This window comes from Nilaparvata lugens, chromosome 9 (genome assembly GCF_014356525.2).
Source record: "Nilaparvata lugens isolate BPH chromosome 9, ASM1435652v1, whole genome shotgun sequence".
Classification (NCBI taxonomy): domain Eukaryota; kingdom Metazoa; phylum Arthropoda; class Insecta; order Hemiptera; family Delphacidae; genus Nilaparvata; species Nilaparvata lugens.
Window position 1 is genome coordinate 39,104,044 of NC_052512.1, and position 12,406 is coordinate 39,116,449.

General features: G+C 35.1%; 1 protein-coding gene across 11 annotated transcripts in view; it reads left to right on the forward strand.

Moving 5' to 3' along the window:
- LOC111063658 (fibroblast growth factor receptor-like 1) overlaps window positions 1-12,406 on the forward strand; it is a 369,331-nt gene that overhangs the window by 327,515 nt on the left and 29,410 nt on the right. For 8 of the 11 annotated variants that reach the window (XM_039435842.1, XM_039435843.1, XM_039435841.1 and 5 more), the window contains one exon: window positions 4,913-4,972. The exons of the other annotated variants lie outside the window; for them this stretch is intronic. In XM_039435842.1, the coding sequence (XP_039291776.1) occupies window positions 4,913-4,972 (60 nt within the window). The remainder of the gene's footprint in view (window positions 1-4,912; window positions 4,973-12,406) is intronic. 11 annotated transcript variants of the gene reach the window in all.

Sequence of the window (12,406 nt, forward strand, 5' to 3'; positions counted from 1 at the left end):
AGCACAGGGACTACCTTATTATTTTGTCTACCATATATAACATCAGTTTCATTACTTTCCTTGCCCTATTACCATAGGTAAGGAAAGTATTGCTTTCCGAAAAAAATTAAGGTACCCCAATTTGTAAATTTCTATACGTTTCAGGGTCCCCTGAGTCCAAAAACATGATTTTTTGGTGTTGGTCTGTGTGTGTGTATGTCTGTGAACACGATAACTCCATTCCTAACTAACCGATTGACTTGAAATTTTAAACTTGAGGTCCTCATAACATGAGGATCCGACAATAAGAAATTCAATAAAATTCAATTCAAAATGGCGGATAATGGCTAAAAAACAACATTTTTCACGGTTTTCTCGAAAACGGCTCTAACGATTTCCTTCTAATTTAAACCCTAGATAGCTATCTATAAGCCCTATCAACTGACATGAGTATCATTTCTGGGAAAATTGCAGGAGTTCCGTAATTCCTGAGAAGAATGAATTTTGTTAAATTTCTATTACGATTTTCTGAAAAATGACTCGACCGATTTTTTTCAAACTCATACCCTGTATAGTTATTTATCATCTCTATCAAATGGCATGTGTCTCCTCCCTGGGAAACTAACAGGGGGTCTACCCCATCCCTTAGAAATTTACTTTGTAGCCTCCTTCTCGTGCGTGAGGTAGGTAGAGCAGTTTATTCAAAAGAACACATGTCGATATTTTATTTGTAGAACAGTTGTCTTGACAACGTTTTAAAAATCCTCAAATTTCATAATTTAAACAAAGGAAAATGTACTCGGAAAACAATAACAATAGTATAATCATAGTTTTAATTATTTAGCCGCCAATCGGCATAATGTTATTCCCCGAAATTATCCTCTTTAAGAATGAGGCTTATAGATCAATGAGCAAGGAAAGTTGTGTGAGTGTACCACACCAGATTTTTAGTATCGTGAATAGATGAGAAATGAATAAAATATTATAAAACAATAGAAAAAAAATTCTCAATGTAGAATGTCAGAATTTATTATTGAGCTATTCAACTGTCTTTCTATTCCTCTCTACATTTAATCAATAATTCATTGAAAAACGAAAAAAAAGAAAAATCGGGAACTATTTTTATTCTAAAAAGTAGTGCAATTCAAGTTAATTATCGAATGCATAATCGTTTGGAAAACTGTTACAATTTATATTAATGAGTTATTAGTAGCGAAAACTGATATTAATCATAGAGAAACAATAGCGTAAGTAGATATCCCATGGTATAGGGCGTTCATGTCGCAACTTTTACTGTTATCTCAAGCCGATTACTGTTGATTATTGTCGATTTTTACTGTTTTGTTGGGGTAAGAGTGTATGAACGGCACAATATGAGAGACTACCAGCGTCATAAAGCTTCACAGGAAAGAACTACGTGGACTATCGGCTTGAGATAACAGTAAAAGTTGCGACATAAACGCCCTATACCATGGGATATCTACTTATGCTATTGTTTCTCTATGTATTAATTCATCCATTAACAAAAATACACAAAACACAGTTTAATCTTTCCTTTTCACTTTCCTTGCCCTATTACCAAAGAATTCTATCTGTATTTTGTCTCAGCCTAATGCTAGGCACACACCTGTTAGTCAAGACAAGACAAGACACGTTTAGTCACAGTACTTCACATAGTTGCTTATAAAGACATGTTCAATTTCGATGACTAATCAGTGTGAGTTGCGTCATAAGCAACTATGAGAAGTATTGTGACTAAACGTGTCTTGTCTTGACTAACAGGTGTGCGCCTATAGTGAGGTCCACGTTATAATGGCAGTGGATAAAGATAGAAGAGCAGCGATGCCAATTCTCTGTCATACAGCCACAAGCTACTATTTACAGCTGTGCTTAGTGAGAGAAGTTGTATGTATTTTTGTGTTCAAAATTTCATAAAATAACTTGATTAATTAAATATGAAATGATAATTAAGTGTTATATCTAAATATAGTTTGGTGTTTTAATTTCTCTAAATTCAAAATTTTTAGCTTATATATATTTTTGGACGAAAATTTAATTTGAACGTTTTACAGTAGAAACATAACCTATTTCTTGGACATTTTATCAATTTATCAAAATTTGGGAATGGAATAGATTTGGGCCAAGCCTGTTGTTCCTTCCTAATCATATTTATATGATTTGTGATTCTGTCCACGAATAAATAAATAATTAATTATATTTATACATTGTCAAATACATATTTGACATCGTTGCCGAGCTAGAAAAGGATAGTACTACCTGCTTTGTGGAATGATAGACGAATATAGCAACATCAAATTTAATCAACTACTGTCATTATAACGTGGACCTCACTATAGCCTAACTTTTGCTGCCAACCAACTAAAAATTCCCTACATTGGACATCGTTCATTAATATGGCCTATACCATAGAGAAACGATAGCATAAGTAGATATCCCATGGTATAGGGCCTTTATGTCGCAACTTTTACTGTTATCTCAAGCCGATAGCCCACGTAGTTCTTCCCCGTGAAGCTTTATGACGCTGGTAGTATCTCATATTGTGCCGTACATACACTCTTACCCGGTCAAAACAGTAAAAATAAACAATAATCGGCTTGAGATAACAGTAAAAGTTGCGACATAAACGTCCTATACCATGGGATATCTACTTACGCTATTGTTTCTCTATGGCTATACAATCGGATAGAGCAATCTGGTCACATGATTGTAATATGAGGGAAGGAACAGTGGAGAGGGATTAAATCAGAGGGAAACCATTTCTGTTGTGAGGTTCACGTTATATAGACCGTGGAAATTATAGGACTACAGAGTTGCCGATTCTCCGTTACTACCGCCCACTATAAAAAAGTCCGAAAACAGCTTAATATCTCATACACGAGAGTTATTTGATGGTGGGTGTGATTGGGGATCCTACTCAAATTGAAAATACTACTTTACTATGACTTCAAAATTCTGATCCGCCATTTTGGAGCCGCCATATTGAATGCATCTTTATTTTTTTAATAGGAAGGTGGACATGCGATAGATGATTTGATACGAAATTTGAAGAAAAAATGAATGGCGGAAACCGCATATCGATATCTCAAACCGTTCAGAAGATATTCACATTATTAATCAATACTATTCAAAGCAGAAAGGAGAGAAAAAGTCCGAGAACGGCTTCATATCTCAAGGACAAAGTTATTTTGATGATGAGTGTGATGGGGGATCCTATTCAAATTGAAAATACTACTTTACTATGACTTCAAAAATCTGGTCCGCCATATTGAATTCAACTTTATTTTTTTAAAATAGGAAGGTGGTCACATCATGGTCATACGATACATGATTTCGATACGAGATTTCAGGAAAAAATGAATGGTGGAAACCGCGTATCGATATCTCAAACCATTCAGAAGATATTCACATTATTATTCAATATCATGCATATCAGAAATAAAATTCATGAGTGGTATTGATTAATAATGTGAATATCTTCTGAACGGTTTGAGATATCGATGTGCGGTTTCCAACATTCAATTTTTCTTGAAATTTCGTATCAAAATCATGTCGCATGACCACCTTCCTATTCAAAAAAAAAGATGCATTCAATATGGTGGTTCCAAGATGGCGGACCAGATTTTTGAAGTCATAGTGAAGTAGTATTTTGAATTTGAGTAGGATCCCCGATCACACCCACCATCAAATTACCTTTGTGTATGAGATATTAAGCCGTTCTCGTACTTTTCACCCACCCAGTAGTATCCTCTACTATAACGTTGTCCCATTCCCCGTCACGGGAAGAATGCCAGAGACGGGAGTGTGACGATTTCTCGATCGAGCACTAAACATAAAACTTCAACGAGAGTAATGAAGCGATCGTCGAACACAATGGCCCATATGATGAATAAAACCAGAGCATATGCTCATGAGCAAGAGCATGGAGCATAAGGTTTTGCTCATGAGCAAAAGGTAGAAGCAAAAGCATTTGCTCATTTTTATATGATAAGCTTTACCTTATACTCTTACCCTATGCTCCTGAACTCTGGAGCAAATGCTCACGTATTTTAAAGATTTTTCATCAGCTGATTCGCTTTTGTAGCCTTACTTTGTTTTATAGCTCACGGAAGCGCTAAATATGCAAGTAGGGTGCAACGCTTGTGTTTGCGTCGTCTGCTCTGTTTTCTATTTATGAATAGAGTTTTAGGTCAGTTGAGTTTAGAATTTTGAAATAATAGCGTGAAAAAATGTCATCTCTATAATTATCTTCAGCATATTCTTATAATATCAATAGCCTTCTTATAATCGTCCACACTCTCATCTCCTTAAATGCGTATTTCCTATTTTGTGATGGCTATCTTTATAACAGGTAGCTAGCTATCTTTTGTATTTATTCTTTTGTAGGGATAATGATGATTATATATCATGGTTGAATCTAAAAAGAGTTTCATAGCTCTCAACTATCGGTTGTGATCGTATCTGGTATAGTTTCCTCTCCCTCATACGAATTAGTTGAGCCATTTTACTAAGAGAAAAAGGTGATAAGCTGCTCTAGACTAGACTCACCTTTTTCTTCAAAAGTTGAGCAAATGCTCTTGTTTATTCATACAATTTTGAGCAAAAGCTTTTACTTTCGAGCAAATGCTCAAACTATTTTTTTGATGAGCATGAGCAAAAGGTTTTGCTCACGTTTATTCATAGAAAATGAAGCAAATGCTCCATATTTTAGAAGTATAAGCAAATGCTCAACTTTATTCATATGGCCCAATAACGTCCTGAGGAGTTGAAACTTTGTCATCAATTTTCTCAAATTTGACATCATTTTGCTCTCGAACGTCCTTCTTGCACAGATCTTGCACAGTTATTTGCATGTTTGCCTGTCTCTTTCCTTAATAATTATCATTTGATCAGTGTTGTTTGTTTCTCTGTGCAGACACTACGGTTGCTTCGGGATCACCTCTACGTCCCGGAACGCCAGCTGTCCTCACTCAAGGTCATTTTTCTTCTTTTCTTCTTCTATTTTATTCATCTTCTCTCACTCTACCTTCTCCTTCTACTTCTATTGTATCACATATCCAACCATTATTCTACTACCTACTGTAAATCAAGGTCTTTAAATACAGGTCATGACACAATCCCGTGATGCATTGCAAAATTGCCATTTTGTGGGGTTCTAGTTCACCAAATTTTCAAATTTATCAGCTACTAGCAGTCAGGCTCGCTTCGCTCGCAATATCCGTGTAGCTCGCTCGCCTGCATTTTTATCATGTTAGGACGATCCAGTCGGGGGTCCAGACTAAACGTCTGGCTAAACGGATATGGCGAGCGAAGCGAGCCTGACGGCTAGTATTAAAGTATTCCCAGGGATAGCTCTGATGGAAGTAGCAGTGCCCAATCGATTTCTCCGCGATAAATGCATTTCAATCTTTAACTTGGTGCCAACCTAACAAAGTCAACTCAACTTAATGCCAACCTGACAAAATTATTAATTTAGTTACCAGTTAACAACTGTATCGAGGAGGTACTCTCTCTAGATTATACTGTAGTTCTATATTAACATATGGTATGGTCATTTTTCAATTATAATTAAGAGAATAAGAAGAATATACATGCTAAAAGAATAACTTTAATTCCTTAAAAACCACCCTTAGAGTTAAAATATTGCTAAAAGATTTCTCAGTGCGCCTCTAAAGGGCCAACTGAACATACCTACCAAATTTGAACGTTTTTGGTCCAGTAGATTTTTAGTTCTGCGAGTGAGTGAGTGAGTCAGTCAGTCAGTCAGTCAGTCAGTCAGTCAGTGAGTGCCATTTCGCTTTTATATATATATAGACTATCATTAAAGATTGAACAACATGATGTGTTATTTTGTTGTTCAAGGGATATTGCTTGGCTTTGAATTGTAAAATGAATTCTTCCGACAGATTAATAATATTCAGATTCCAACTAGGAACTGAATTGTTGATTTTTAGATTTAATTGATTGGGAACTTCAAACTGTTTTTGAGGTTAGCCTTTTGTCCCAATGCCTTGTGAATCTCAACAGGTTACAAGCATGAGAACATATTTGATAATAGAAAATTTGGTAAAAGAAAGGAGACGGTGCCGCCGAAAGCAATGGATGAACAGGTAGAAGTTCTAGTGACCCTTCAGTGGTCGCCTATTGTTATTGAATTTCGACATTTTCGTGGTCTATTATTAAGGATTTCACTCCAAGGAATAAATTGGTGGACCAGTCTGATTACTTGAAGGCATTTTCAGCTGTAAACCAGTGGTAGCCTACAGTGATTGGATAAACACACACATCACTATCGTTTATAAGTACAAATTTATAGTCAAACTGAGAACGTATTATCATTTTTTTATAAAGATTAAGTCCAAATACGTCCTTTTATACTTATCCTTAACTCCTTTTATATTCAGTGTACATGATGAGACCAAATAGATTGGCACGAACACACGCCGTACGCTTTCCATAAGCTGATGCTATAATATTATACATATATTCGATTATATGATTATTAAATTCATACAAATGAATATAATACGCATATCATCAGCTGATGAATAGCGCACGTTGTGTGTAACCACGAATTGTATGTAACTCAAGTCAGTCTGTATACAGCTTGTGAGCAAATTGAGTTTCATCAAATAATAAACCATTGGGAATAATTCAATAACAAGTACTTGATCACTGATCTAGATTCAATAATAAATTTTAGAAAATAGCAACAGATGTTACAAAAGTAACAGATGTAAGGTGCAAAGTGATAGATGAGTCGCTACCAGCTGAAACTGCCCTCAAGAAAGCAGACGGGGCCACTCCGGCTACTAATGAGGGTAATGAAGCCGATTCAGAGGACAATAGAGTGTGATAGTCGAGAGTTGGAGGATGAACCTTTTTTGGAACAATAGCCCAGTGTACAGGTAGCGCGGTCCCGGCTCCTTTCTTTAACCCAGAAAATTAATTATTGAAATTCCATTATTGAAAAATCGAAAATCTGAATCTACATATTATCTGAACCAGAATATTGTTTTAAAAAGCATAATGCATGATTTTGTTATGAGCAGATTGGAATTTCAAATGTACCGCCATTAGAACCCCACAAAATGGCCGCTCACGAGTGTCTTGACCTGGTTTTCATAGACCTTGCTCTGAATAGAACAAGTAGAAACGTGTACAAGAACACAAGATGCAAGTTTTTGCCAAATTGTACAGAATTGCAATTTTCCCAAGTAATTTCATACAGAGTTTTTTCCATCATACAACTTTGCATGGAATCTTATCGAAATTAAATGAATGCTTGATCACTTCGTTGAGATCACATTTTCCGTTGGGATCAAATTCTCCGTTGGGATCACATTCTCCGTTGGGATCACATTCTTCATTGGGATCACATTCTCCGTTGGGATCACATTCTCCGTTGGGATCACATTCTTCGTTGGGATCACATTCTTCGTTGGGATCACATTCTCCGTTGGGATCACATTCTCTGTTGGGATCACATTCTCCGTTGGGATCACATTCTCCGTTGGGATCACATTCTCCGTTGGGATCACATTCTCCGTTGGGATCACATTCTCCGTTGGGATCACATTCTCTGTTGGGATCACATTCTCCGTTGGGATCACATTCTCCGTTGGGATCACATTCTCCGTTGGGATCACATTCTCCGTTGGGATCACATTCTCCGTTGGGATCACATTCTCCGTTGGGATCACATTCTCCGTTGGGATCACATTCTCCGTTGTGATCACATTCTCCGTTGGGATCACATTCTCCGTTGGGATCACATTCTCCGTTGGGATCACATTCTTTGTTGGGATTCCACTCTGCAAGGATCCCTAGCCACTATTCATACAGTTTCACTGGATTTTCCTTAGTTGATGCATATCATGCATGTAATTCTATAGTGAAGATTCATGTTATAATGTCAGTGGAGAAAGATAGCAGAACAATGTTGCCAAACCTCTGTCTATTATTATTATTATATTATTATTATTATTATTATTATTATTATTATTATATTATTATTATTATAACTGTTCATTATCATTTAAATAATTCAATTATATTTTATTAAGCAATAAATCAGAGTTGAGAAGTTGATATTGTGGTAATTATTCATATTAGGGAAAAATACTGAGAAATTGTAAAAAAAAAGTTCTTCTGTTATCATAGCGAGTCTGTTGCTTGAGCCGCCATTTTGTGACACCATTGAGTGGGAGGAGACTTTCTAGCTGGGCCAATGGCAGGCGTTCATGCTCTTGACCAATAGCAGTACTCACCTACCAGTAAAAATTCTGCTGCTCTTGTATTTAGTTTTACTTTATCAGAGATTGACAATGGTATAACAACCGAAACCGATATTTCTAACTATCAATAAATCTGTGGTTTTTTGACAATAATTTCTTTTTCAACAACTTCATAATAAAATTTCTCAATAAGATGGAACATTTTATTATCTAATTATCAATTTTACTTTGTTTAAAGACAATCTGGCAACCGAGCAAAGCGAGAACGAGATAGCGCTATCCGCTTTGTTGAATGATAGACAAGGATAGCAATACCATTGCTAATCAAACACTGCCATTATAATGTGGAACTCACTATAGGGCCTAGAAGCTGACATCTTTATTCATCTATTCTTTATACATTTAATATCGGGGCACCAAGCTTTGATCGTTATTTTTATTTATCGATAAACAGAACACAATTCTCTTAAATGATCGTGTTTATATTTTACAGCTGGCTATACATCAGCTTATGAATTTCTATGATGCGATATTTTGATTTTCCACAGAATCACTCGCTCACTTTTTACTATCCACATACGACGAAAGTCTCAGCTGTTTCAGCCAAGGATGAATTATCCTTTTAATGTCGTTCAGCGAGTTTTCCCAAGGATGAAACCTAGTGCAATCGAATTTTCATATCACTAGTAGTTCTGTGAACAGTAGACCTCACGCAGTATTCTCATCCACAAGTACCTGATTGAAACTATAGACCTCATGGAAATACAGCAATAGACTGGCTTCTCCACACATCTGTGTAATCACTTGTCAGCTGATTTATGATGAATTATTCTATAGTCTGATTTTCAATCTAATATTGGTGTATGAAGGAGGCTCATTTTTTCTTTTATATTATCCTTGAAATGCAAAATTTTTAAAAACCTTGTATATACGTCGACGCGCAATTAAAAATGGAACATACCTGTCAAATTTCATGAAAATCTATTACCGCGTTTCGCCCTAAATGTGTAACATATAAATATTCGAACATTTTAACATTAAGAGAAATGCCAAACCGTGGACTTGAATCTTGGACCTCACTTCGCTCGGTCAATAAACGTACCATGTTAATGAAATTCGTTACCATGAAAATCGTTAGAGCCGTTTTCGAGATCCGTTGGACATAAATAGCCATAAATAAATATAAATGATCAAATTTAAAGAAATGAATTTAAATAACCAAATATATACAGAAATTGCCCGCTTAATATAATAGAGTACAATAGGTACATTATCAAAATGATAGTGAGACGAAAAATAAGGTAACCTGGAGATCTCTGTTGGGAGCCTCAGAGATCCAGTCGAGAGGTAGGGAAATTTTAAATCTAATTGATGCCCGGTTGCAGAGTCGACAAATAGCGTCGCCCACAAATAACAGCGCAGACTTAACTATTTAACAGGCCAATTAATTTCGTTGCAGAGACGTTCTGTTAGCTATTGCTCTGCCGATAGGTAACTGCGCGCCAACAAACACATTTTTCCGTTGCAGTGACGAAAAACCTACAGGCAGATGACGTCATCTGAGGCTACCAATAACTATAAGTGCTCTTAATGCCCAAAATCGTGCTTATAAATCCACTATACATTCGCGCCTAGTGTATTTTAAGGTTATGTTGACTTGTTTGCAAGTTTTAAAGACAGAAGAAAATGCTCATATATAATAGTTGATTACATTATTATAACGTTAACCATTTGAAACTAGATGAAGTTTAAATAAACTAAATAAAATATCATTGACTACTCGAGTAGCTTGAACGAAGATGTAATACAATTTTTAATAAATTGTATAATTTTATAAATTTGAATAATCAATTATTATTAATTTCAATAATAAGCACTGTATGTGCGCGCACAGAGTCATTAGAAATATATCTTGTAAGCTGGCTGCTTTGCTTCCAATATATATCAAAATGCCAGAAGACAATGAAATAATTCTGTCAAAAATTTTTTTTTATCAGTATTGTACAATAATAAATACACCAGTCACTTATTTTACTTCTACCTCTAATTTTATTCTACTTAATTCATTCATTTAGCTATCAAAAAATGAAACTGAAATAAAACTAAATAAGATCAAAATGAAAATAATTTATTACAAATTATTAATTTTACTTTGTTTAAAGACAATCTGGCAACCGAGCAAAGCGAGAACGAGATAGCGCTATCCGCTTTGTTGAATGATAGACAAGGATAGCAATACCATTGCTAATCAAACACTGCCATTATAATGTGGAACTCACTATAGGGCCTAGAAGCTGACATCTTTATTCATCTGTTCTTTATACATTCAATATCGGGGCACCAAGCTTTGATCGTTATTTTTATTTATCGATAAACAGAACACAATTCTCTTAAATGATCGTGTTTATATTTTACAGCTGGCTATACATCAGCTTATGAATTTCTATGATGCGATATTTTGATTTTCCACAGAATCACTCGCTCACTTTTTACTATCCACATACGACGAAAGTCTCAGCTGTTTCAGCCAAGGATGAATTATCCTTTTAATGTCGTTCAGCGAGTTTTCCCAAGGATGAAACCTAGTGCAATCGAATTTTCATATCACTAGTAGTTCTGTGAACAGTAGACCTCACGCAGTATTCTCATCCACAAGTACCTGATTGAAACTATAGACCTCATGGAAATACAGCAATAGACTGGCTTCTCCACACATCTGTGTAATCACTTGTCAGCTGATTTATGATGAATTATTCTATAGTCTGATTTTCAATCTAATATTGGTGTATGAAGGAGGCTCATTTTTTCTTTTATATTATCCTTGAAATGCAAAATTTTTAAAAACCTTGTATATACGTCGACGCGCAATTAAAAATGGAACATACCTGTCAAATTTCATGAAAATCTATTACCGCGTTTCGCCCTAAATGTGTAACATATAAATATTCGAACATTTTAACATTAAGAGAAATGCCAAACCGTGGACTTGAATCTTGGACCTCACTTCGCTCGGTCAATAAACGTACCATGTTAATGAAATTCGTTACCATGAAAATCGTTAGAGCCGTTTTCGAGATCCGTTGGACATAAATAGCCATAAATAAATATAAATGATCAAATTTAAAGAAATGAATTTAAATAACCAAATATATACAGAAATTGCCCGCTTAATATAATAGAGTACAATAGGTACATTATCAAAATGATAGTGAGACGAAAAATAAGGTAACCTGGAGATCTCTGTTGGGAGCCTCAGAGATCCAGTCGAGAGGTAGGGAAATTTTAAATCTAATTGATGCCCGGTTGCAGAGTCGACAAATAGCGTCGCCCACAAATAACAGCGCAGACTTAACTATTTAACAGGCCAATTAATTTCGTTGCAGAGACGTTCTGTTAGCTATTGCTCTGCCGATAGGTAACTGCGCGCCAACAAACACATTTTTCCGTTGCAGTGACGAAAAACCTACAGGCAGATGACGTCATCTGAGGCTACCAATAACTATAAGTGCTCTTAATGCCCAAAATCGTGCTTATAAATCCACTATACATTCGCGCCTAGTGTATTTTAAGGTTATGTTGACTTGTTTGCAAGTTTTAAAGACAGAAGAAAATGCTCATATATAATAGTTGATTACATTATTATAACGTTAACCATTTGAAACTAGATGAAGTTTAAATAAACTAAATAAAATATCATTGACTACTCGAGTAGCTTGAACGAAGATGTAATACAATTTTTAATAAATTGTATAATTTTATAAATTTGAATAATCAATTATTATAATTTCAATAATAAGCACTGTATGTGCGCGCACAGAGTCATTAGAAATATATCTTGTAAGCTGGCTGCTTTGCTTCCAATATATATCAAAATGCCAGAAGACAATGAAATAATTCTGTCAAAAATTTTTTTTTATCAGTATTGTACAATAATAAATACACCAGTCACTTATTTTACTTCTACCTCTAATTTTATTCTACTTAATTCATTCATTTAGCTATCAAAAAATGAAACTGAAATAAAACTAGATAAAAACAAACTGAAAATAATTTATTACAAATTATTAATAATTTATTACGATCTTGATTCGTAACCTCCAAGCATGAACAATACAATAAGCAGACTAGTGAACTCTATACTAACGTATAGAGTTAGTTTAGTGAACTCTATA